Below are 27,814 nucleotides of genomic sequence, written 5' to 3'. Positions count from 1 at the left end.
GGTGAACAAAAATAAGAGCTGGAGATGCAGCTGCAGAGAGAGGCTGGACAAATATGGATTGTTTTATTGGGTGTGTTCTGTAGGAGGTTGAGTGGAGACTTGATAGAAGTTTATATAATTATGATAGGCTAGACAGTCAGAACTTTACTACCAGGATGGAAAGGGAGAGACTAGATTGCATAGTCATAAGGTGAGAGTGGGAAAGTTTAATGAAGATGTGTGTGGCAACTTTTTTTACATCGAGAATGGTGGGTGCCTGGAATGCATGACAAGGGGGTGGTGGTGGAGGCAGATATGATAGTGTCATTTCAGAGACTTTTGTATAGGCATCTAGATATGCAGGGAAATGAGGGATATGGATCACATGTAGGCAAAGATTAGTTTAACAGCATCATGTTCAGCACGGACATTGTTGGTCAAAGAAACTGTTCTGGTGCTGTAATGTTCTATGTTCTATGTTTTACGAGCATACATAGGAAATCCGGAGAGTAAACAGGAGAATTGCTGCGTCCATGGCAGGAAAGGCAAGGGCAAACCCTCTAAGATACTTTAAGCATATTGTGAGTTAAAGGATGAATGTAGGGAGAGTAGGTCTGCATAGGTATAGTCTGTGGAGATGTGTGGCCCCAAATGAAAACAACCCATCATTATCTACCATGAAAAACATCACAGAAGCTCAGGAGGTCAGGGAACAGAACATGTCCTGAAACATGAGAATGGTGGAAAGAGGGGGGGGGGGGGGGGGGCCGGGATAGGTAGCTGGGATCAAGTGTATCCCTGGAGGAGTTTTGGGAACGAATGAGCAAAGTAAAAAAGGAAATCAGAAGGGCAAAATGGGGCTAGGAGATGGCTCTGGCTGATAGCATTAAGGACACACCCAGGAGATTTTAGCTAGAGAGAGTGGGATCCCTCAGGAATCAAAGTGGACAACTCTATGTGAAGACACAGGAGATGAGCAAGAATTAGTATTTCTCCTCTGTATTTACAGAGGTGCTGAAGGTACTTTCGTGTGTGAAGGTAGACAAATCTCCAGGGCCTGATCAAATATATCTAATGACATTGTGGGAAACCAGAGAGAAAATTGTGGGAGCCTTTGTTGGAATATATGCGTTGGCTTTAAATACAGGAGAGGTGCCAGAAGACTGGAGGGTGGCAAATGTTGTGCCTTCTAAAGAAGGGCTGCAGGAAAAATAGGCCAGTGAGCAAAATATCTGTAGTTGGAAAGTTACGAGAGGGTATTCTGAGGGATAGGATATACAGGCATTTAGACAGACAAGGGCTGATTAGGGATAGTCAGTGTAGTTTTGTACATGGGAGATGATGTGTCACAAATCTGATTGTTTTTTGAAGACGTGACCTAAAAGGCCAATGACAGCTGAGCTGCAGATGTTGTATATATGGACTAGTAAAGCATTAGATAGGGTTCCTCATGGTAAGATGCTCTGGAAGGTTAGATCGCATGGGATCCAGGGAGAGATAGCTGAATGGAATGAAAATTGGTTTCACAGAAGGAAGCAGAGGGTGATGGTGGAAGGTTGCTTCTCAGACTGGAGGCCTGTGATTAGTGGTGTGCCTCAGGGTATAGTGCTAGGCCCGTTGCTGTTTGTCATCAATATCAATGATTTGGATGAGAACATACATGGCGAGATTAGCAAGTTTGCTGATGATACAAAAGTGTGGTTTTGCAGATAGTGAAGATGGTGAATGTGGAATTCACTGCCACAGAAGACATTCGAGGCAAATTCACTGGATGTTTTCAAGAGAGAGTTAGATTCAGTTCTTAGGGCTAAGGGAATCAAGGGGTTTGGGGAAAACCCGGAATGGGGTGCTGATTTTGGACGATCAATCATAATCATATTGAATGGAGGTGTTGGCTCGAAGGGCCGAATGGTCTATTCCTGCACCTAATTTCTATGTCTATGTGCACATGATCCATATCCCTCCTCACGTATATATCCATGTGCCTGTCTAAAAGCTATCGTATCTAACTCCATCACTACCCCCAACAGTGCCTTTCAGGCACCCACAACCCTCTACATAAACAATTTGTCCTGCACATCATCTTTAAACATTGGCCCACTAACCGGAAAGTCCTGAAGTTTTGACATTGAACCATATAACACCATATAACAACCTTTCTCTGTAACTTAGGTGCTAAAACCCAGGCAACATTCTAGTAAATCTCCTCTGTACTCTCTCTATTTTGTTGTCATCTTTCCTATAATTTGGCGACCAAAATTGTGCACCATACTCCTGAATTGGCCTCAGCAATGCCTTGTACAATTTTAACATTACATCCCAACTTCTATACTCAATGCTCTGATTTATAAAGGCCAGCACACCAAAAGCTTTCTTTACCACCCTATCTACATGAGATTACACCTTCAGGGAACTATGCACAGTTATTCCTAGATCCATCTGTTCAACTGCATTCCTCAATCCGCTACCATTTATCATATACGTTCTATTTTGATTTGTCCTGCCAAGATATAGCACCTCACATTTATCAGCATTAAACTCCATCTGCCATCTTTCAGCCCACTCATCCAAATGGCCTAAATCTCCCTTATGAAAATGTACTTCATTATCCACAACATCTTAGTATCATCTGCATACTTACTAATCCAATTTACCACACCATCATCCAGGTCATTGATGTATATGACAAACAACAGTGGACCCAACACATATCCCTGAGACACCCCACTAGTCACCGGCCTCCAACCTGACAAACAGCCATCCACCATTACTCTCTGGCATCTCCCATTCAGCCACTGCTGAATCCATCTTGCTACTCCACCATTAATACCCAACAATTGAACCTTCTTAACAAACCTTCCAAGAGAAACCTTGTCAAAGGCCTTACTGAAGTCCATATAGACACCATTCACCGCTTTACCCTCATCAATTTCCCTAGTAACCTCTTCAAAAAATTCAAGATTAGTCAAACATGACCTTCCAGGCACAAATCGATGTTGACTGTTCCTCCCTGGAGTAGAGGTTCTAACTGTCTATCCTATCTATGCCCCTCAGTGTTGTATATATTTCTATCAGGTCTGGGCTCAACGTTTGTGCTCCAGATAAACCAAGCCAAGTCTATCCTGCCGCCTCCCTCCAACCTCTGTAAGGCCATTGCATGTTGTTTGTGTACAGTACCCCATGAGTGGATCTGTTGTTGAATTACTGTCCTGCTCTCTGTCCTCCTCCTCTCCAGCAACATAGCTGAGCTGCTGTTTGTGATGGAAGAACTTCGCAGTCTACTACACAAGTTCAAAAAGGTGATCCAGCGGTACTTCCTCCTCTACCTATCTCGTTTCGATGCCGTCGTCCTCAATGAAATAATTCAGGTAAAGAAATGCCTTTACACAGGAAAGGAAATCTCTGCCAGAAGAGTGTTGACCTAGACCCGGAAGCCTGTCCCCATCTTCCTGGGGATTGACAGGAATAGCACCTGGGGTCCTAAATATGTAAGAACTTCAACTTGTCTAGTGGGTTGCAATTTCACATGGAATTATATACACAAGTGGTATTGGAGGGGCTGGTTGGAATCAGACTCTATTCTATGGTGGCATTGCGGTAGAGCTATTACATCGCCAGAGAGCCAGACTCGATCCTGACTGCTGGTGCTGTCTGTGCGGCGTTTGTACATTCTCCCTGTGACCACGTGGGTTTTCTCTGAGATATTTGGTTTCCTCCCACATTCCAAAGGACCTGTTTCCACGCTGTGGCTCTAAACTAAACTAAACTAAACAAATAAACTACAATGAATAGCACAAAGCCAAAAAACACTTTGTTTAACCACGACTATGGAGCAAAATGTAACATCTCCAAGTTTGCAGATGGCACAAAGCTGGGTGGCAGTGTGAACTGCGAGGAGGATGCTATGAGAATGCAGTGTGAATTGGATAGGGTGGGTGAGTGGGCAGATGAATGACAGATGCAGTATAATGTGGATATATGTGAGGTTATCCACTTTGGTGGCAAGAACAAGAAGGCAGATTATTATCAGATTAGGAAAAAGGGAGGTGCAACGAGACCTGGGAATCATTATACACCAGTTACTGAAAGTAAGCATGCAGGTATAGCAGGCAGTGAAGAAATCAAACGGCATGTTGGCCTTCAGTATAGGAGCAAGGAGGTCCTACTGCAGTTGTACAGGGCCCAGGTGAGACGACACCTGGAGTGTTGTGTGTAGTCTTGGTCTCCTTATTTGAGGAAGGACATTCTTGCAGCGTAGTTTCACCAGGTTAATTCCTGAGATGGCAGGACTGAAATATGATGAAAGAATGGATCGACTGGGCTTATATCCACAGGAATTTAGGATGAGAGGGAATCTTATAGAAACATAAAATTATAAAGGGAATGGACAGACTAGGTGCAGGAAAAATATTCCCGATGTTGAGGGAGTCCAGAAGGAGGGGTCACAGTTTAAGAATAAGGGGTGGACCATTCAGGACTGAGATAAGGAAAAACCTTTTCAGCCTGAAATTTGTGATTTCTGCCACAGAAAGCAGTGGAGGGCAAGTCACTGGATATATTCAACAGAGATTTGGATATTGCTCTTAGGGATAACGGAATCAAGGGATATGGTGTGAAACCAGGAACCAGGTACTGATTCTGGATGATCAGCCATGATCATATTGCTGGCTCAAAGAGCCAAATGGCCTACTCCCGCATCTATTTTCTAAGTTTCTAAAATGTCGGTCATACATGCCCCAAAGCTCCAGTAGCATTGAAAATTGAGGAGATGTCCAGGAAGCCACAGAGCAGGCTGTTCAACCCCAGAATTGTGGAAACTTTCAGAATCAATATGCATGGAGCATTAACAGGTTTGAAGAAATGCGAGTTGATGCATCCCAGAAAACAGGCGGCTGAACAAAGCGGAGGCCTGGTGAACTGAAGGCTCAGTGGAAGAAAGGGCCAGGCCTTAGATGAAAGGCAGCAATGAGGGAGTGGCAGTGCAGGCTTCTTCTCCAGGCTGGGGGTGGTGGACTGTGCTGTCCCTAGGGTTTAGTGCTGGGATTGTTGTTTTCTGTATATATTCCAGACCTAAACAGGTATACAAGGTAACCAAATCTATAGATGACCCAAAGCTGGGAAGTCAACTGACAATCCGAAGCTGGCAGATATGTGGCAGATGAAAGATCGGCAAAAAATGCTGGAGTAACACAGTGGCTCATGTGGCATCTCTGGAGAAAAGGAAAAGGAGACATTTCGGGTCAAGGATTCGACCCAAAATGTCACTTATTTATTTTCTCCAGACCCCCTGAGTTACTCCAGCAATTTGTGCCTAACTTTGGTGTAAACCAGAATCTGCAGTTCCTTCCTACACACCTGGCAGAGAAATGTAAAGTGAAACACATGAGGAAAAAGAGCAAGGGGCAACTCTAGGCTCAATGGCACCACCCTTAAGGGGGTGGGAACAGAGGAACCTGGATGGACATTGATCCTTGAAAGTGCGGGGAATGTTGAGAGAGCGGTTGGTGAGATGTTTGGGATCAGGGATTCAGATAGAGAGAGAGGAGCAGAGTAGAGATGCAGGGAGGCAACGTGGTAGGGTCAAGAACCTGGGGCACAGGGTTAGTGCTAAAGGTAAGTGGTGGGGGCAGGGGCGGTGGGGGTAGTGGGCAGCTGAGGAGCTAGTCAAGCCCCTTCACCCAGAGAGGAGCAATGACCTGGATTCACAGCCTGTTGGGGTCAACTAGGGAATTTTACTTCGGAGTCACGTGAGTGACTACGTGAAGAACCCGTCCAGCACGCATGTGCGCCATAGCGTTCACGCAGCTGCAACAGCGACGAACGGGAGTACGGGCGCTCCCGCTACAAGCCTGAAGGAACACACCGTTAGGTAAGTACTTACCTACAGGTTAAACGCGCGACTTTGCTTCACTTTGTTGCTCCATGGGAACTGGAGACAGCAAAGCAGCACAGTGGGAAGCGGCCCCCGTTCGACTCCAGGGAAGGAACGTTCCGTCAGTGGAGGGGGGGAGAGGCGGCAACGGGACCGCACACGCTGCGGTCCACAGTCCGGGTACTGAGCCGATGCCCAGTCCGCTAACAGCTGTCTGACCAACAGCAGCGGTAGGAAGAAGGAAGGGAGAAGGAAGGAAAAAGGGAGGAGGAGGAGCCCGAGGGCGGGGGGATGGGAGGAGACAGCTCGAGGATTAAGGAAGGTGAGGAGACAGCAAGGGCTAGCAAAATTGGGAGAATTCAATGTTCATGCGCACGGACGCAGCCTACCCAGGCGGAATATGAGGTGTTGTTCCTCCAATATCCGGTGTTGCTCACTCTGGCAATGGAGGAGACCCAGGACAGAGAGGTCGGATTGGGAATGGGAGGGGGAGTTGAAGTGCTGAGCCACCGGGAGTTCAGGTAGGTTCTTGCGGACTGAGCGGAGGTGTTCGGCGAAACGATCGCCCAACCTCTGCTTAGTCTCACCAATGTAAATCAGCTGGCATCTAGAGCAGCGGCTGCAGTAGATGAGGTTGGAGGAGATACAGGTGAACGTTTGTCGCACCTGGAATGACTGCTTGGGTCCTTGAATGGAGTCGAGGGGGGAGGTAAAGGGACAGGTGTTGCATTTCTTGCGGTTGCAACGGAAAGTGCCCGGGGAGGGGGTGGTACGGGAGGGAAGGGAAAAATTGACAAGGGAGTTGCGGAGGGAGCGGTCTTTGCGGAAGGCAGACATGGGGGGAGATGGGAAGATGTGGCGAGTGGTGGGGTCACATTGGAGGTGGCGAAAATGGCGGAGGATGATTTGTTGTATTTGCCGGCTGGTGGGGTGAAAGGTGAGGACTAGGGGGACTCTGCCCTTACTGCGAGTGTGGGGATGGGGAGAGAGAGCAGTGTTGCGGGGTATGGAAGAGACCCTGGTGCGAGCCTCATCTATGGTGGAGGAGGGGAATCCCCGTTCCCTGAAGAGCGAGGACATTTCCGATGCCCTGGTGTGGAACATCTTATCCTGGGAGCAGATGCGGCGTAGGCGGAGGAATTGGGAGTAGGGGTGGGAAGACATGTGGGAAGACATGTAGTCCAGATAGCCATGTGAGTCAGTGGGTTTGTAGTGTATGTCAGTCAGAAGTCTATCCCCTACAATGGAGATGGTGAGGTCAAGGAATGGTAGGGAAGTGTCAGAAATGGTCCAGGTGTATTTGAGTGCCGGATGGAAGGTGGTGGTGAAGTGGATGAAGTCAGTCAGTTGTGTGTGGGTGCAGGAGGTGGCCCCAAAGCAGTCATCAATGTAACAGAGGTAGAGGCCGGGGATGGGCCCTGGTACGTATTGAACAAGGATTGTTCGACGTACCCGACAAAGAGGCAGGCGTAGCTGGGGCCCATGCGTGTGCCCATAGCTATGCCTTGTGTTTGGAGGAAATGGGAGGAGTCAAACGTAAAGTTGTTGAGGGTGAGTACCAACTCCGCTAGGCGGAGGAGAGTGTCAGTGGCTGGATATAGGTTGCTCCTCTGGTCGAGGAAAAACCGGAGGGCTTTGAGGCCATCCTGGTGGGGGATGGAGGTGTAGAGTGACTGGACGTCCATGGTGAAGATGAGGGGGTGAGGGCCTAGAGAGTGGAATGCGCGGAGGCGGCGGAGAGTGTCTGAGGTGTCTAGAACATAGGTGGGAAGGGATATGACCAAGGGGGATAGTATGGAGTCAAGGTATGTGGAGATGAGTTCGGTGGGGCATGAACAAGCAGAGACAATGGGTCTGCCGGGAGAGCCGGGTTTGTGGATTTTGGGGAGAAGGTAAAACCGGGCCGTGCGGGGCTGGGGAACGATGAGGTTGGAAGCTTGGTCGGGCAGGGCGTGGGCGTTGATGAAGTCAGTGATGGTACTAGATATGGTGGCCTGGTGCTCGTCAGTGGGGTCATGGTCCAGGGGTAAGTAGGAGGAGGTGTCCGAGAGTTGGCGCGTGGCCTCAGCTTTGTAGAGATCGACGCGCCAGACTACCATGGCACCTCCGTTGACGGCTGGTTTGATAACCCAATCTGGGTTTTTGCGGAGTGATTCAATGGCAGTGCGTTCAGGGGCGGGAGAGATTGGAGTGAGACAGGGGAGTGGAGAAGTTGAGGCGGTTGACGTCGCGGCGGCAGTTCTGGATAAAGAGTTCCAAAGCCGGGACGTCACGAGGGGGGTTCCACGAGGAGGGGGTGCATTGGAAAATGGGTCATCATTGGGGGCGAGGACTCCTTCCCATGGAAGTGCGCTGTGAGGCGGAGGCGACAGTAGAAGCGCTCCAAGTCATGGTGGGCGCGGAACTCATTGAAATGGGGACGGAGGGGGACAAAGGTAAGACCTCTGCTGAGGACAGACCGTTCAGTGTGGGGGAGGTCGGGGGGGATGGTGAACACCTGGCAGGGATGGGGGGTTGGGGCCAAAGGCAGGCCGGTGGGTGGACTGGGGATGGGGCGATGTGTGGTGGGGCATTTGTGGGTGTTGGAGGGGTGGTGGTTGGTCAGGGGGTGGGGGGGGGGGGGGTGAGAGGGCTGTAATGTGTGTGGGGAAGAGCGGGGGTCACATAGTTGGAGGGGGATGGGGAAGAGTCACTGGAACAGCCACTGAGGTTAGCAAGGTTGGGCAGACTGGCACTGGGACCCAGTGGAGTCAAGCCCAGGAGAGTGGGAGTTAGCAGCGTGGAGGCTTCAGGCCCAGTGCAGAGTCCAGGCTCCAGGTAAGGCGACGGCTGTGGGTAGTTGGAGGGAGGAGCAGTGGCGCGGGTCACCGGACCCGATGGTCGGAGTCCAGTGCCGAGGGTCAACAGACCCGATGGTCGGAGTCCCGTGGCAGTTGAGTCGGGGTCCGCGGGCGATGCGTGGGAGGTCCCGGTGGGTGGATAGTCGGCGGGGCGGCGCGGGTCGGCCATAGCGGTGGGGCGGCGAGATGAGTCGGGTGCGTTGCGGCAGCCATGTTGGGGGAGCCCCGGTCCGGCGGCGGTGCCCGGTAGGTCGGGTCCGGCGGCGATGTTGGGTAGGTCGGGTCCGGCGGCGATGTTAGGCGGGCCCAGTGGGGTGGTGCCCGGTAGGTCGGGTCCGGCGGCGATGTTGGGTAGGTCGGGTCCGGCGGCGATGTTGGGTAGGTCGGGTCCGGCGGCGATGTTGGGTAGGTCGGGTCCGGCGGCGATGTTGGGTAGGTCGGGTCCGGCGGCGATGTTGGGTAGGTCTGGTCCGGCGGCGATGTTGGGTAGGTCGGGTCCGGCGGCGATGCCTGGTAGGTCGGGTCCGGTGGCGATGTTGGGTAGGTCTGGTCCGGCGGCGATGTTGGGTAGGTCGGGTCCGGCGGCGGTGCCTGGTAGGTCTGGTCCGGCGGCGATGTTGGGTAGGTCGGGTCCGGCGGCGATGTTGGGTAGGTCGGGTCCGGCGGCGGTGCCCGGTAGGTCGGGTCCGGCGGCGGTGCCCGGTAGGCCGGGTCCGGCGGCGGTGCCTGGTAGGTCGGGTCTGGCGGCGATGTTGGGTGGGTCGGGTCCGGCGGCGATGTTAGGCGGGCCCAGTGGGGCGGCGATGTTCAATGGGCCCGGTCCGGCGACGATGCTGGATGGGGCCAGTGCAGCGGCGATGTCGGGTGGGCCCGGTGCGGCGATGAGGCTGGGTGGTCCCGGGGGGCGGCGAGGGTCGGAGAAATCAGCGAGGGGGAGAAAGTCCAAGTTACCGTAGAAGCGGCGAGGCTGGGCGTCATCGGTAGGCAGGTGAGGGTCGGCGGCGGCATCGACGTTGAGGTCGGTGGCGGCGGCGTCCTGGTGAGTATTGAAGTCGCTCTTCGTGGCCAAGATGGCGTCGCGGGACTCGGGCAGGCGATGCAGGCCGGAGTTGGGGCCTGGAGCCTGCTGGTGGTCAAGTCGCGGGGCGTCGGTAGCCGGCTGGAGGCGGGATAATTTAAGGTCCTTGGTGGAGTTGAGGTAGGCCAGGAATTTTTGATTGAAGAGGTGGATCTTCCGGCGGATGAAATATAATTAGGGTCCGTTGCAGGTATGGGTTAGTGAGGCCTGAAGTTCAGGGAGTGTCGATTTGAGGTCCTGCTGGTGCCGGCGCATCGCGGCCAGGGTGGATCTCAGTGCCCGGTTGGAGAATTGCTGGGTATGCCGGTGGATAGCCAGTTGGTACCGATGGTCCGGTTGGGGTCTGAACTGGGAGGTAGAGAAATGGAGCTGGAAGCCATGGGGTATGAGATGGAGGCGCAGGCAGGCAGGCCCCGAGGAAGCAAAAGTGGCTGTGGTATCGAGTCTGGGTAAGGGTGTGGTCGTACAATTGGAGGGCAGGGGGGGACCACAGAGGGTATGCAGTTAGAGAGGAGGTTGTGAAACTGTCTCCGGAGAGAGGAGAACTTCTTCAAAGTAGGCATACCTTGAGGAGATATCGCAGTGGAGTAGACAAAGTGTTCAAGAAGGAACTGCAGATGCTGCAAAATCAAAGGTACACAAAAATGCTGGAGAAACTCAGCGGGTGCAGCGAAGGAAATAGGTGACGTTTCGGGCCAAAACCCTTCTTCAGACTGATAGGGGGTGGGGGGGGAAGAAGGAAGGAAAAAGGGAGGAGGAGGAGCCCGAGGGTGGGGGGATGGGAGGAGACAGCTCGAGGGTTAAGGAAGGTGAGGAGACAGCAAGGGCTAGCAAAATTGGGAGAATTCAATGTTCATGCCCGCCGGACGCAGCTACCCAAGCGGAATATGAGGTGTTGTTCCTCCAATTTCTAGTGTTGCTCACGGTGAGAGCAAGTAAGTGTCTGTTCTCCAAGCCTAGCGCAAGGTCATGATGCCAAAAACTCCAGCGAGACTTGCCTCAGGAGCAGGGGCAAGTTCGCCAAGGGAGCTTAACACTCCCACTCCAGTGCACTACAGCACTGGCCATCTCCCTTGTCGAGGGATTGATGGTGACCAGGGCTGGGCTGGTCAAGAAGAGGGGTCACTGGCTGAACAACATCGGGAATATGCTTGAGGTACAGGATCAGGAAGAGCTGCTGGGTGTGGCCGCTATGTGGCTCCACCACTAGCGAGATGGATTTTCAGTCTCAACTGACGGCCAGCTTACTACCTGTTCTTTTAAAAAAACCTCTCCAAGACAGGTAGTCATGAGGCGTTGGATTTCATCACACCTACCCTAAATTGCATTTACTCAAAGTGCCCACCGTTATTGGGGGGGACATTGAGCATAGCTTTTTAAAACCCAAATATCTTAAATTGCATTTGATACCCCTGACGTCGGCTATCATTTTCGCATGCTCATTCCAGAGGGGCAGGGTAGTATGGTAAAACACCTGACCCTACTGTTCACAGATGCTCCGCAACTTCTCAGGAAGTTATAAAACCTGCCCTCAACCTAAAATTCACAGGACTGTGAGAACGCCGACCTCAAACCACAGATCCTGCTATCTGGCTAAGTTATCAAACCAAGCCTAAGAAACTGGACGAAGTATCCAAAATATTCGGCATCAAGAGGGCAGGTCCTGGAATGAGCACCACACAAAACCAGACAGCAGTACCTCCACGCGTCCACCAGTAGGGATCTACTTAATAGTACTGGTGAAAGCTCAGGGCTCGCATGCCAACCCCCAGTAAGCCCTTTCAGGCCAGGGTCCAGAGCGGGCCCCATGGAAAATGCGCCACCCCCCAACAACACCATTCCTACAGACAAGGAACCAGAAACCGAAGAAATGAACACACCACTAAACAACAATGAAGACAGATAAGTATGGTTCCTACCATCACATAAAAGGTGAAGGGTTAGTACTAACAGGGGGTATGAAATCACACCTGGGTTGGGAACATGAAGAACTATCACACTTGGTAGTTATATACCAAAAGTATTCAAGGATAAAAATTGAATTAAGAATCACATCACTTCTCGGCCTTTTGGCTAAGATCAAGTATGGTATCTGTTTTTATCAGTTTAATATCTGAAACGTCCCTTATCTAGGGACCATATATTACCAGTTCAGCATGCACCCCAAGGGGACTACACTCCCACTAAAAAAGAACATGAGGGAGTAGCTAACTGGAAAATATATATTAGGGGTCATAAAGAAGCCTATATGAACCTTTGGTACCAACAAACCCAAGATGGTGAATGTCGCACCATCATTGATATACAAGGGGTCATAAAAAACCTAATATGAACCTTTGGTACCAAAATACCCTAAGATGGTGAATGTCGCACCATCATTGACTTTACCACTTGAGTATTTCACCAGGTTACACACTTATGGAAAATTGTAACTGCTAACCATGGATTCCTGGATACTTTATGGTAGATATCAGTTTAAAGATGCATACTATTCAGTACCCATTCATAAAATTTCGGAGATACCTATTTACCTGGATGGGGTAACTATGGCAGTATAAATTGTTGACTATGACTAATATCAGCCAAAACTGTTCCCAGATATTCAAACCAGCCCTGACACTATTAAGGAAAATATTGTCATGGCATGTCTCTATGATATTACAACAGACAAATCCATGGGAATAGCTAATCAACAGCATTAGCTACTATACTTATTTAGCCGAGCCTGTCATTCTATCCAGATAGATCTACGTTGACACCATCCTCTACTATTGACTATCTGATATTCAATTAACTCTACCCACTCATCTATAACATTGCCATAGGAGAGTCAGCATATGACACAACCTGTAACAATTAATGGTATCAATCAACCAACCATTCAACAAGTGGCTAGAGTAATTGGGAGTTAGTAGCAGCATTTCCAGCTACTTAACTTGAACCTTTCCATTAGAGCTAAGGTGTTAATGTTTTAAACTAAATACCCATACCCAGAACATGGTGGCAAATGGACCAATCTGGAGTCGTCATCACTATAGACACTGGGCGTAAAACCTAGTTGGGAATATCGAATACGTTCTATTGGTAATGCATATTATTCTGTAGTGCACCATTTTGCATGTTCGTTTATAAATTAACAACATCACAGTGGTGGCATACACCAACCACTTGGGCAGAATAAATCGATATCATGTGACAATTTATTTAACAATTGGTGACCGTAGGCCGTCAAACATATTCGACCATCAGCAAACTTACCTGCCAGGTGAGCTAAATACTTTAAACAGACATATTAAGCCAAAGTATTTGCTGAAATTACAAAGCAATATGGAACACCAGATATCAATTACCCTGTATTTCAATTGAATCATCACGTACCGATGTATGTCGCATGAAACCAAACTTTGAGGCAGTGGCAATGAATTATTTCCCGCTGAACTAGGGGGGGGGGGGGGGATCTAATCTATGTTCTCCCCCCTTTTTCCTGCCTCATCAGTCAGGTACTACGGCCTCATCAGTCGGGTACTGCGCACATGCCACGATAAATTAAACTACTGGGTTGCAGATTTGAAAAGACCATTACTGGGCCTGGGTTGCAAAATTGGGAAGACCACTGCTGGGCCTGGATTGTCAAAATAGCGCTATCGACACGATGATAGCATCCCCTCGCATATCCACTAGGGAGCATACTTGGCGAACATCAAGAAGTGGGAAGATACTATTCAAATATAACCATATAACCATATAACAATTACAGCACGGAAACCGGCCATCTCGGCCCTACAAGTCCGTGCCGAACAACTTTTTTCCCTTAGTCCCACCTGCCTGCACTCATACCATAACCCTCCATTCCCTTCTCATCCATATGCCTATCCAATTTATTTTTAAATGATTCCAACGAACCTGCCGCCACCACTTCCACTGGAAGCCCATTCCACACCGCTACCACTCTCTGAGTAAAGAGAGAAAATACAGGAACTACATATTCAACTACAACAAAACGTGTACTGGAGTTCCTGGCAGATCTTCACCACAATGAAGGACTCGGGTACTGCACCATCAACACAGCCAGAAGTGCTCTGTCAGCCTACTTAGCTCGGGCACCAGGACAACAGGCTATAGGGTACCACCCGCTGGTGATCAAATTCAGGAAAGGCATATTCAACTCCAATCCCCCAGACCTAGGTACACCCAAATCTGGGATGTCAGTGTGGACCTGACGTACCTTAGGGGATGGTCACCAGCCAGACCCCTCACCCTGGAACAGCCCACCCTGAAGACGGTCATGCTGATGGCCTTGTCTCAGCACAAAGAGTCCAGTTTCCTCCATCTACGATTGGACAATATGGTCTACTAGACCATGTTACATTTACCATTAGGGGCTGGTCAAACAGAGCAGACCAGGAACATCAGGTCTAGTCATGGAATTCCGGGCATACCCACCTGAACCACGGTTATGTGTCATGACCCACTTATTGAACTACATCGACACAATAAGTAATCCTCGAGGGAGAGAAAAAGCCTTATGGGTCAGCCACAAGAAACCTTATGGTCGGGTGATGAGCCAAACTATCTCAAGTGGCTCAAGCAGGTACTGGAGTTGCTGGAGTACATACTAACGTGTATAAATCTTACTCCATCATGGCAGCATCCACTTCAGTGACTAAGAGGATGGACGTGCCTATGGACCACATCCTGGCTACAGCGGGGTGGTCTAGGGAGTATACGTTCCAAACTTTTATAACAAGCCGCTGGCAGAACCTGTATCGTTTGCAGTAAAATATTAGAATCTGCAAATATATAATTTAAGCCCGGGGGGAGCATTTTGGTCTTGTTATTGTTAATAACACCATTATTGTTTTACAAACAGATTCATGGTTGATTACGATAACATACTTCCTCCCTCGAATGACTTCGGCAGTGAGTGAAGTATGAACTATTACACGGTTTGAAATCACAGAGCTTTAAAATCTTCACGTAGTCACTCACGTGACTCCGAAGTAAAATAGTAAGATTAAACGAGAACTTACCAGTTTGAAGTTTGATCTGTATTTTATGAGGAGTTACGATGAGGGATTACGTGCCCTCCGCACCCACCCTCAATAATAGAGATCAAACTGGTATCTAAGATCTCCTTTTCTTTACTATATTTATTTCAATTACTGTGTCTTTCTGTGATTCCACACCGCTGCTTTGAAGTATGTCGCACATGCGTGCTGGACGGGTTCTTCACGTAATCCCTCATCGTAACTCCTCATAAAATACAGATCAAACTTCAAACTGGTAAATTCTCGTTTAATCTTACTATTAAAGTGAACTGGATTAGAACTGGAGGGAATAATTTACAAGGTGGGGAAAGAGCACAGAAATAGGATTGATGGAAGTGTTACAGGGAGCTGGCAAGGACTCGGTGGCCCAAGTGGCCTTTGTTGCAGTAAGAATTCTTAATTCTATGATTTGTCCGGATAACTAAGTTTTCGCTTGCCTTTTTAGAATCTCTCAGTCTGTCCGGAGGAAGAATCTGTGATTATGTCATCCTTTGTGAACAGTTTGACCTCGCTGAATATCAAACAAGGTAATGATCTAAAGTACTGAAAAGCAGGCGCCTGGTCCATTTGATTCTGTAAATATTTTATGAAAATTGAAAAATCTCTCCCTCACACATATGAGATGTCACCCAGCTCCACATCGGACCTGCTGCTGAGGAATCATGATGGCAGAGACAGTAGACCCTGGAATCTACAGCCACAAGTTCAACCCTACATCTGGATTCACCTGGACAATCTCTGCCACTTCTCATTTTGCAGGTCTCTCTGTCTCACTCCATCTGATCATTACCATAAGGTCATAAGTGATAGGAGTAGAATTAGTCCATTCAGCCCATCAATTCCATCATTCAATCATGGCTGATCTATCCTTCCCTCCTAACCCCATTCTCCTGCCATCCCCATAACCACTGACACCCGTACTAATCAAGAATATATCTATCTCTGCCTTAAAAATATTCACAGACTTGGCCTCCACAGCCTTCTAGGGCCAATTCCACAGATTCGCCACCCTATGACTGAATAAATTTCTCCTCATCTCCTTCCTATAAAAGGTCCTTTAATTCTGAGCCTTTGACCTCTAGTCCTAGGCTCTCCCACTAACGGAAACATCCTCTACACATCCACTCTAACCAAGCCTTTCATTATTCTGTATGTTTCACTGAGGTCCCCCATCATTCTTCTAAACTACAGCAAGTCAGACCCTGTACTGCCAAACGCTCATCATAGGTTAACCTACTCATTCCCGGGATTATTCTTGTAATCCTCCTCTGGACCCTCTCCAGAAGCAGCACATCCTTCCTCAGATATGGTGTCCAAAATTGCTCACAATATTCCAAATGCAGCCTTACCAGCGGCTTATAGAGCCTCAGCATTACAGCCCCGTTTTTGAATACAAGGCCTCTTAAAATAACTGTTTGCATTGCGATTAATTTCTTTACAAACTGCAGATTCACTTTTTGGGAATCCTGCACCAGCACTCCCAAGTCCCTTTTCACCTCCGATTTCTGGATTATCAACTCATTTAGAAAATAGGCTACACCTTGATTCCTGCTACCAAAATGCACGACTCCACACTTTGCTACACTATATTCCATCTGCCACTTCTCCACCCATTCTCTCAACCTGTCCATGTCCTTCTGCATAGTCCCTGGTTTCTCTTCACTACCTGCCCTTCCACCTATTTTCGTAGAGTTTGCAAACATGGCCACAAAGCCTTCAATCCCCTCGTCCAAATTATTAATGTACAACGTGAAGAGTAGCGACCTCAGCACCAACCCTTGCAGAGCTGCGCTGGTCACTGGCAGCCAACCAGAAAAAGCCCCCTTTATTGCCCCTCTTTGTCTTCTGTCATCCAGCCAAACTCCTATCTGTCTGAAGGGTCTCGACCCAAAATGTTACCCGTTCCTGCTCTCCAGAGATGATGTCTGTCCCGCTGAGTTCATTTTATATCTATCTGCTATCCATGCCAGTATCTGCCCTTTGAAACCATGGCCTCTCATCTTTATTAGCAGCCTTCACACCACATAGGTAAACAACATCTACTGACTCTCCTTTTTCTGTTCTGCTATTTACTTTTTCAAAGACAGCAAATTTGTCAAGCAATTCGTCCCATTCACACAGCCATGCTGATTTTGGCCAATTTTATTGTAAACTTCTAAGATCTCTGTAAACCTCATCCTTTATAGTGGATTCTAAAATCTGACCAACCGGCCTAAAGTTCCCACTATTCTGCTTTGTGCCCTTCTTGTGCAGTGGGGTAACATTGGCAATTATCCAATCATCTGGAACTACTCCTGTCTCTTGTGATTCTTGAAATACCACTATCAATGACTCCACAATTACGAAAGCCTCTTTCAGAACAGTCCGGTCCAATTTCAGAGTCAATTCGGTCCAGGTGACATCGACATTCAGCCCTTTCAGCTTCCCAAGCAATTCTCCCTAGTAATAGCCACTCCACTAACTTCCACACTGACTCTCTTGAATTTCAGGCACGTTGGTGGTGCCTTCCACTGTGAAGACTGATGCAAAAAATTGTTATTCAACTACTCTGCCATTTCTTTATTCCCTATTATCACTTCTCCTGCATCATTCTCCAGCAAACCAAAGTCCAATCTTGCCTCTTTCGTATTCTTTATAACTGAAGAAACTCTTGCTATCCTCTTTTATATTATTAGCTAAAGGGCCTGTCCCACGTGCATGCGACTCCATGCAGCAAGCGCGACCTAACATGGTAGCTTGAGCCGTACGGCCTCGCGGGGCCGGTCCCACTTTGATCGCCGGAGCCGTATGGAGTTGTGCAGAGCTGGTCCCGACATCGCGCGGGGCTCCGAAACACTGAATGTGTTCAAAAATTCTGCGCGGCAACGGCCTGCCGGCCCGCAGCCGCCTTGATGCCGTGCGCACTGCCTTGACGGGCGTGCGCAGCGTCTCGACGCCTTACACAGTGTCTTGACGCCGTACGTCACGCGCGAGCTTCCCGCGGACTTCACTCGAACTTCACGTCACTCACTCGACCTCCGCGCGGCCCCCGCTTCCGGTTTGGTCGCACTCGCCGCATGCAGGCACATGCTGGTGGGACCGGACCTGTATGGGGATCATTCACCCTCCCGCGCGGCCCCTGCTTCCGGTTTGGTCGCGCTTGCCGCATGCAGGTCGCATACTCGTGGGACAGGCCCTTAACTTACCTTTGCATTTCATCTTTTCTCCCAATATTGTCTTTTGGTTACCTTATGTTGTTCTTTAAAAGCTTCCCAATCTTTTGGCTTCCCACTAATCGCTGCTATGTTATCCCCTCCCTTCCTGGTGCACCTGTCACCCACCAGCTTATATCCCATTACTCTCAAACTGCTATTAAGACAATCTGTCTTCTTCCTTCTTGGCTGGGGCTCAATCTGAAATAGTAACTTGCAGACTCAATCCACTGAGTCCATCCAATGTTCTGTTTTGTGTTCTGACCCATTTGATTCCTTGCTATGCAGACCATCTCCAACACATTGACCCCTGTGCATCAAGCTTGAACCATGCTGATGTGCCTGTTTATACACAAATGAACAAATGAATAAATCAACTGGATTATGGTGTACAATTTTGGTGGCCAACTTATAGGAAACATATCAACAAAATAAAGAGAGTACGGAGGAGATTTACTAGAATGTTGCCTGGTTTTCAGCAACTAAGTTACAGAGAAAGGTTGAACAAGTTAGGTCTTTATTCTTTGGAGCGCAGAAGGTTAATGGGGGGACTTGATAGATGTCTTTAAAATGATGAGAGGGATAGACAGAGTTGACGTGGATAAGCTTTTCCCATTGAGAGTAGGGAAGATTCAAACAAGAGGACATGATTTGAGAATTAAGGGACAGAGTTTAGGGGTAACATGAGAGGGAACTTCTTTACTCATAGAGTGGTAGCTGTGTGGAATGAGCTTCCAGTGGAAGTGGTGGAGGCAGGTTCGAATTTATCATTTAAAAATAAATTGGATAGGTATATGGATGGGAAAGGAATGGAGGGTTATGGTCTGAGTGCAGGTAGATGGGACTAGGGGAGCACGGACTAGAAGGGCCAAGATGGCCTGTTTCCATGCTGTAATTGTTATATGGTTATATGGTCAACTCAGTACTGAGGAGTCTATCATACAGCATGGAAACAGAACCTTTGGCCCAATTTGCTCATGCTGACCAAAATGCTTCGTCTAGACTAGTCAATGTCTTATGCACTGCCTGCACTTAGGCAATATCTCTCTAAACCTTTTCTATCCATGTACCTGACCAAATGTCTTTTAAATGTTTTATTGTACCTGCCTCAACTACCTCCTCTGGCAGATAGTTACATAAACCTACCACCCACTTTGTGAAAAAGTCGCCCCTTTGGTTCCCTTTAAATCTTTCCCATCGCACCTTAAACCTATATCCTTCGGTCTAAATTCCCCTACGATGGGTAAAATAATAGGGATTCACTCTATCTATTCAGCCAGTTCCCCAGTCTTCATGTCTTTCTCCTCAGTAAAAACAGAGGAGAAATACTCAATAAGGTTGTGCCCATCTCTTGTGGCTCCCTGCTTTGGTTTATGAGGGGACCTATTCTTTCTCTAGTCACCCTCATTAACTTAATGTACATAAAATCCCTTTGGATTTCTCTTGATAATATCTGCATGAGCTATCTTCTGTCCCATTTTTGCCCTCCTAATTCCCTTCTTTAAAGTTCTCCTCAATTCCTGAAAATCCTCCAGGTATACACTTGATCAAAGCCACTTATACCTGTCCCTTGCTTCCTTTTTCCTGACCCACACATCAATTTCTCTCGGCATTGCAGCTTTCATGGTCCAAACTTTAAAAAATAAATGTGGCATAGTGGCACAACAGTAGAGCTGCTGTCCCACAGCAACAGAGACCCATGTTTGAACCCGACTCTGGGTGCTGTCTGCATGGTGTTTATACGTTTTCCCTGTGACCACGTGGGCTTTCTTCGGGTGCTCTGGTTTCATCCCACTATACAAAGACGTGGTTTGTAGGTCAATTGACTTCTGTAAATAGCCGCAAGTGTGTGTATTGTGAAAATTGTATAACATAGAACTAATGTACAGGTAATGGATGGTCGGCATGTACTAGCTGGGCTGAAGAGCCCGTTTCCATGCTGTTACTCTAAACTCCAAACTTTTGGCATCACACTTTTAAAAGAATCCCATTTTACAGACATTTCTTTGCCTGCAAACAATACATTTCAATCCATTAAAGCAAGCTCCAGTCTAATGCCAAAGTTGATCCAATTCAGAATCATAACTCACAGACCTGTCCCTGCCCATAACTATCTTAAAGCTAATACAACAGTGATCGCTGGTCCACGGACAGATCAGTAACTTCCCCTTCCCAATATCCTGAGTAGATCAGGCTTTGTCCTCTCCCATAGAGGGCCCTCTACATATTGTCCGAAGAAACTTTCTCAAGCAAATTCAAAGCAGTTGCCATTATGATAGTCCCAGTCTATAACCTTATTAGTCTTGCATTTGCCAATCTACCAATCTCCTGACATATTTGCCCCGCCAATTCCCATTGACTATTTCAGGGACTTATACTACACACCCAACAACGTGATCATCCCCTTTTATATTTTTTAGCTCCACCCATACAGACTCACTGGACGAACCATCAGTAATGTCATTTCAAACTACTGCAGTAACATCCTCCATAATCAACAAGGCAACACCCCACCTGTTACCCCCACCTTTATCTCTCCTTTAGCTCCTGTACCTTGGAACATCAAGCTGCCAGTCCTGTCCCTCTTCAACCTGGTTTCCTTGATAGCTACAACATCCACTGGTTCTCCCAATGGATAAGGGAGAACCATTGGATGTGTTACATCTGGACTTTCAGAGGCTTTCGACAAGGTCCCACATAAGAGATTAGTATACAAACTTAAAGCACACGGTATTCGGGTTCAGTATTGATGTGGATAGAGAACTGGCTGGCAGACCAGAAGCAAAGAGTAGGAGTAAACGGGTCCTTTTCACAATGGCAGGCAGTGACTAGTGAGGTAGCGCAAGGCTCAGTGCTGGGACCCCAGCTATTTACAATATATATTAATGATTTGGACGAGGGAATTGAATGCAACATCTCCAAGTTTGCGGATGACACGAAGCTGGGGGGTAGTGTTAGCTGTGAGGATGATGCTAAGATGCTGCAAAGTGACTTGGATAGGCTGGGTGAGTGGGCAAATGCATGAGAGAAGCAGTATAATTTGTATAAATGTGAGGTTATCCACTTTGGTGGCAAGAACAGGAAAGTAGACTATTATCTGAATGGTAGCCGATTAGGAAAAGGGGAGATGCAGTGAGACCTGGGTGTCATGGTACACCAGTCATTGAAAGTTGGCATGCAGGTGCAGCAAGCAGTGAAGAAAGCAAATGGTATGTTAGCATTCATAGCAAAAGGATTTGAGTATAGGAGCAGGGAGGTTTGACTGCAGTTGTAAAGGGTCTTGGTGAGACCATATCTGGAGTATTGCGTACAGTTTTGGTCTCAAAATCTGAAGAGATACATTCTTGCCATAGAGGGAGTAAAGAGCAGGTTCACCAGACTGATTTCTGGCATGTCAGGACTTTCAAATGAAGAAAGACTGGATAGACTCGGCTTGTACTCGCTAGAATTAAGAAGATTGATCCGGGATCGTATGGAAACTTACAAAATTCTTAAGGGGTTGTACAGGCTTGATGCTGGAAGATTGTTCCCGATTTTGGTGAAGTCCAGGACAAGGGGTCACAGTTTAAGGATAAGGGGGAAATCTTTTAGGACCGAGATGTGAAAAACATTTTTCACACAGAGAGTGGTGAATCTCTGGAATTCTCTGCCACAGAAGGTAGTTGAGGCCAGTTCATTGGATATATTTAAGAAGAAGTTAGATGTGGCCCTTGTGGCTAAAGGGATCAGGGGGTATGGAGAGAAGGCAGGTACAGGATGTTGAGTTGGATGATCAGCCATTATTGATCATATTGAATGGCGGTGCAGGCTCGAAGGGCCGAATGGCCTACTCCTGCACCTATTTCTATGTTTCTATGTTGCTATGTACCTACCCACACCCTCAGTTCACCCTTACCCATCAGGCTTCTCACATTGAAATATGTGCAATTGAATCCTACAGTCCTTCCTCGCTCGCTGTCATGCCTATTCTATCCACTGAACTTTCTTTCATCACCTTCCATACCTACTTCTCATTCCTGCATAATATCCACACACCCCCATCTACACATTTACTTTTAACCCACCCATGTAACAAACCTGCCTGCCAGGTTCCACTCCAGTTCAGATCAACCCATCCAACAGGGCACCAGAAGTGATCCCCAAGATCCAATCATACAAATTCCTGCCCCCTGCATCAACTCCTCAGCCATACATCAATTTGTGTGTCTTCCTGTTCCTACCTTCAATGGCACTTGGCACTGGAGGTCCTGTTATTTAACTTTGCCTAACTCCCTATAACCATTTTTGCAGTACTTCATTCCTTTTGTTACCAATATCAAATGTGCCAACATGCACAACAACCTCCTTGCCTCAGACTCATCGGCAAATAGTCTTGGACCAAAGACTGCACTTACCCTGAACACAGCAACTTTCCCCATTGGCCACTCCACTACACCTTGCCTTTGATTAGTTGCTCAATAGGACAATTTTAATCACCCTACCAGTCCAGATGCTAGCTGCCAAGTTTTCCCACCAACATTAAATGTAACTGATTTAACAGTGATGCTATTTTATCTTTATCATAGTTGACAATGAGGAGGAATTGAACTTCAGAGGTCTGAGATTGGATTGGTTTCGCCTCCAGGTAAAAAATTGTTCATCATTTCATAAACAAACAAACTCTATATTACACGCAGTAGGGAAAATTTATAATTTTACCAATCCAATTAACCTGCAAACCTGTACGTGCTGTGGAGTGTAGGAGAAAACCGGATCATCTAGATAATACCAATCCAGGTCACGGGGAGAACGTAAAACACCGTAAAGATTGCACCCGTTGTCATGATCGAACCTAGCTCTATATCGTTGAAGAGAATGTACACTGTTTCGCCAACAACAAGCCCTGCGTCACCAGTGACATAAAGCTCCTTCTCAACCATTGGAAGAGAGCCATAAAGAATGGTGACAGGGAGGATGTCAGGCTCAGGGAAGGAAAGGACTCAAATGCAGGCACACGCGGACAAGTCCAGGTGATAACCGAAATCCAATCACGAATGTAACCGACGGAATACAGAACTGATTAGTCAGCAGGGAGTGAACATAGATAGCAGGCATATAATCCTTGATTAATGAGGGGAGCAGAGTGAATGCAGGTGTGACTCATGATTAAATCAGTGGAGCAATGTGTAGAGAGTCTCAATAACCGGAGGCTTAGCAGGTGTGACAGGAGCTCCCCCTCCCACGGACGCCTCCTGGCATCCTGCTACGCTGATCTGGATGCTGTTGATGAAAATCACGATGGGGGAAGGTTCTGGGATGTCACGGGCAGGGATCCAGCTCCTCTCCTCTGGTCCGTAGCCCTCCCAGTCAATAAGGTACTAACTCCCTCTGCCACGCCGCCAGGACTTCAGCAGTCGCTTCACCGTGTAGGCAGAACAACCATCAATGATGTGGGGTGACGGAGGTAGCTGAGGAGTGGGAGACAGGGATCTGGAAGACACAGGCTTTAACTGAGATACATGGGCGTGCTCATCTCTGAAGATCTTTCCTGGTCCGAGAACACTAATGCAATTATCAAGAAAGCTCGTCAGCGCCTCTACTTCCTGAGAAGTTTACGGAGAGTCGGTTTGTCAAGGAGGACTCTCTAACTTCTACAGGTGCACATTAGAGAGTATGCTGACCGGTTGCATCATGGCTTGGTTCGGCAACGAGCGCCCTGGAGTGGAAAAGACTACAAATAGTAGTAAACACTGCCCAGTTCATCATCGGCTCTGACCTTCCTTCCATCGAGGGGATTTATTGCAGTCGCTGCCTCAAAAAGGCTGGCAGTATCATCATAGACCCACACCTATTCATCAATGGGGACTGTGTGGAAAGGGTCTCAGACTTCAGATTCCTGGGCACACAAATTACGGAGGATCTCTCCTGGACTACAAACACCACCACAGCAGTCAAGAAGGCCCAGCAGCGACTCTACTTTCTGAGGATCCTCAGGAAAAACAACCTGGAGGAGAAGCTGCTGGTGTCCTTCTACCGCTGCTCCATCAAGAGTGTGCTGGCGTATTGTATAACCACATGGTATGCCAGCTGCTCTGCAGAGGACAGGAGAGCCCTTCAAAGGGTCATCAACACTGCACAAAAAATCACTGGCTGCCCACTGCCCTCCCTGAAGGACATCTTCAGCTCTCGCTGCCTTGGCAGGGCAGCCAACATCCTGAAGGACCCTTCCCACCCTGGACACAACCTGTTCCACCTGCTGCCCTCTGGCAGGCGGTACAGGTCTTTCAAAACTCGCACAAACAGACTCAGAGACAGCTACCCCATAGCCATACGTGAACTTAACAATGCAAAATAAGAAATAACACTCACATTCAACTGAATGGTTCTTACTCACAAGCACCTTAAAAACATCCTGAATGTACTTAACCATTTGCACTACTATATAACTGTATATAACTGTACAACACCGAATACCTCATAATGGCAAATTAGTGGCAAAAATTTTCTGTAATTTTTTTATATGTATATATTTTTACCTTTTCTTATATATTTAAAATTGTTCTTGTGAATCTTGTGTTGGATTGACTTTTAAATTTCGTTGTACCATGTGCAATGACAATAAAGAGATTCATTCATTCATAGACCCACACCATCCTGGCCACACACTCATCTCCCTGCTACCTTCAGGTAGAAGGTACAGGAGCCTGAAAACTGCAACAACCAGGTTCAGGAATAGCTACTTCCCCACAGCCATCAGGCTATTAAACCTGGCTCGGACAAAACTCTGATTAATAACCAATTATCTGTTATTTGCACTTGATCAGTTTATTTATTTATTCATGTGTGTATATATTTATACAATGGTATATGGGCACACTGAACTGTTTAGTAGTAAATGCCTACTGTGTGCTGAAGCGAAGCAAGAATTTCATTGTCCTATCAGGGACACATGACAATAAACTGACTTGAAATTGAATTTGAAGGTGGGGTGATTACGCATAGACCGGGGGTAGTGTAAGGCGGTTGATGACTCTAAGGATAGTGAATGGACCAATAAACCGGGGTGCCAATTTATGGGACTCAAAGAGGAGCTGAAGGTCTCGGGTGGACATCCATACCCTCTCCCCAGGACAGTAGCGAGTGGCAGGGGTCCGGTGATGATCTGCCTGTCATCTATACCTGGAAGCCATGTTGAACAGGGCTGATCGGGCCTCCATCCAGGTCCAACGACAGCGGTGCACAGACTCCTGGGCACAGGGAACGGAGATCTCCTCCCGGCTGATAACTATGGGAACAGTGGAATGGAGACATACCGTCACAAACTGAGGGGCCGGGTCAGGATGCTCCAGGATGGGGGCGGGCGTGAAACGTTGCTTAGGATCCTGGAATGCCACCTCAGAAGCAGGAAGCCAGGCAAACATGATTGAGGTAGGCGTGAGGGAAGTGGGAGGAGCAGCCAGAATGCTGTAGTTGCGGATAAAGCGGCGGTAGAAGCCGAGGATGCATTTTAACTCCTTGCTACTGGTTGGCTCAGGCCAATTTACCACCACCCTCACCATTCCTGGATCCATCTTGGCATGGACGGCACAGAGGTTGTATCGCATGAAGGACACTGTGGGCTGGTGGAACTCACACTTCTCTGTCTTAACAAACAGAGAAACAAACAAAAGAATAGAGAGAATCGGCTTGTACTCGCTAGAATTTAGAAGATTGAGGGGGGATCTTATAGAAACATACAACATTCTTAATGGACAGGCTAGATGCAGGAAGATTGTTTCCAATGTTGGGGAAGTCCAGAACAAGCGGCCACAGCTTAAGGATAAGGGATGAATTTAAACGGGTATCGGATTTAAATGGGTCAGTCTTTTAGGACCGAGATGAGAAAAACATTTTTCACACAGAGAGTGGTGAATCTGTGGAATTCTCTGCCACAGAAGGTAGTTGAGGCCAGTAGTTGAGGCCAGTTCATTGGCTATATTTAAAAGGAAGTTAAATGTGGCCCTTGTGGCTAAAGGGATCAGGGGGTATGGAGAGAAGGCAGGTACAGGATACTGAGTTGGATGATCAGCCATGATCATATTGAATGGCGGTGCAGGCTCAAAGGGCCGAATGGCCTACTCCTGCACCTATTTTCTATGTTTCTAAACAGCTGATTCTCCCATAGCAGCCACAGGACGAGACAGACATGGCGGGTATGTTCCGATGCAGAGCCAGAGTAGATGAGGATGTCATCCAGGTAAACGAGGAGAAACCAGTTCAGCATGTCACTGAGCTCATCAGTGACCAGTGCCTGGAAGACAGCCGGGGCATTGGTCAGGCCGAAGGGCATTATGAGGCACTCGTAATGCCCGGTAGGTGTATTGAAGGCTGTCTTCCACTCATCTTCCTTGATGCGAACCAAGTGGTAGGTATTATGCAGATCCAGCTTAGGGAACATGGTGGCATGGTTGAAGACAGAGGAGATGAGTGGCAAGGGGTAACTATTCTTGACAGTGATGTCATTCAAACCCTGATAAGCAATACAAGGGCGAAGGCTGCCATCCCTCTTTCTCACAAAGAAAACTCCCGCCCCGGCGGGAGAGGAGGATGGATGGATTATACCAGCTGCCAGAGACTCAGAAATGTATTTCTCCATGGCATCCATCTCAGGAGCAGAGAACGAGTACAGACGATCGCGGGATGGAGAAGTACCAGATCATAGGTCAATGGCACTATCATAAGGGCAGTGAGGAGGTAAAGAGGTGACTTGGGACTTGCAAAAAATCTCCTTCACCTCATGATATTCGGATGGTCCCTGTGGCAGGTCCGGACAGTCATTAGGGGGCTTCAACATTGGGAGCCTCGATCGCCTCGATGCGGCAGATTGATTTTAAACCGTGCCGGGCGATGAAAGGCCCCGTGAATGGTCGATTCAGCCCTCAGAAAGCGTCTGATACCTGCTTGAATCTTTCAAAAGCTGCAATGTGATAAATAACACTTAAACAAATAAAACTGAAGCAAATAAATGCAAACAGAAGTAGGTAGGGAGAGGTGGGAGAAAAATACTAAATAACATCAATGACCGTGAATGAGGGACTTACCTGCAAGCCAGCCAGGAAACCCGTTCGACCGGATCCCTTAATGACCTGACCCATTTAAATCCGTCACCCATTTAAATCTTTCCCATCCACCAATACATCCAATTAGTTCAAAGGGTAATTGTCCCCACATCAGACAGCTGTAACACATTCTCCTTGAATACTTGAGCTATTAGCGGAGATTTTAATAGATTTTTTTTCACCAAATCTAAAAAGCGGACCCCCAGGCGGAACACGTCCCCCCCCCCATGTTTTGCGAGGTGGGGGCCAATCCCCCTCCCCCCCATGTTTAGTCATCCGGATTTTGAAATACCGTGAAAAAAAATCCATTATAGTCTCCGCTTTCCACGAGAAAGTGGTGGTGTCACTGTTCAGCGCTTGTTAAATGTCACTATTAACATCATATTAACATGATGATGTTCAGCAATGTGTTTTTACCTTCAAGTATTACTGAAGGTATTCACGGAGAATTTCTTAAAGCTGTCTGATGTGGTTACAGTTACCATTAGAACTAATTGGATGTACTGGTGCATGGGAAAGATTTAAGCGGGTAGCGGATTTAAATTGTTCAGGGCATTAAGGGATCCGGTCGAACAGGCTTGCAGTTAAGTCCCTCATTCACGGTCACTAACGTTATTTAGTTTTTTTTTCCCCATCTCTCCCTCTCTCCCCCCTCCAAGGTTGTTGCTTCTGTTTGTCTTTATTTGCTTCAGTTTTATTTGTTTAAGTGTTATTCATCTCATTGTAGTA

General features: G+C 47.7%; 1 protein-coding gene and 1 pseudogene across 1 annotated transcript in view; both read left to right on the top strand.

Moving 5' to 3' along the window:
• Positions 1-27,814, top strand: part of LOC116967685 (nck-associated protein 1-like) — a 183,726-nt gene that overhangs the window by 49,981 nt on the left and 105,931 nt on the right. Inside the window, exons 13-15 of the mRNA XM_033014275.1 lie at positions 3,215-3,347; positions 15,263-15,344; positions 22,574-22,632. Coding sequence (XP_032870166.1) covers positions 3,215-3,347; positions 15,263-15,344; positions 22,574-22,632 — 274 coding nt within the window. The remainder of the gene's footprint in view (positions 1-3,214; positions 3,348-15,262; positions 15,345-22,573; positions 22,633-27,814) is intronic.
• On the top strand, positions 11,823-11,936 carry LOC116967928 (annotated as a pseudogene).

The sequence above is a fragment of the Amblyraja radiata genome, chromosome 41 (genome assembly GCF_010909765.2).
Source record: "Amblyraja radiata isolate CabotCenter1 chromosome 41, sAmbRad1.1.pri, whole genome shotgun sequence".
In the NCBI taxonomy this organism is placed as follows: Eukaryota; Metazoa; Chordata; class Chondrichthyes; order Rajiformes; family Rajidae; genus Amblyraja; species Amblyraja radiata.
This window is presented reverse-complemented; position numbering and strand designations above follow the sequence as displayed.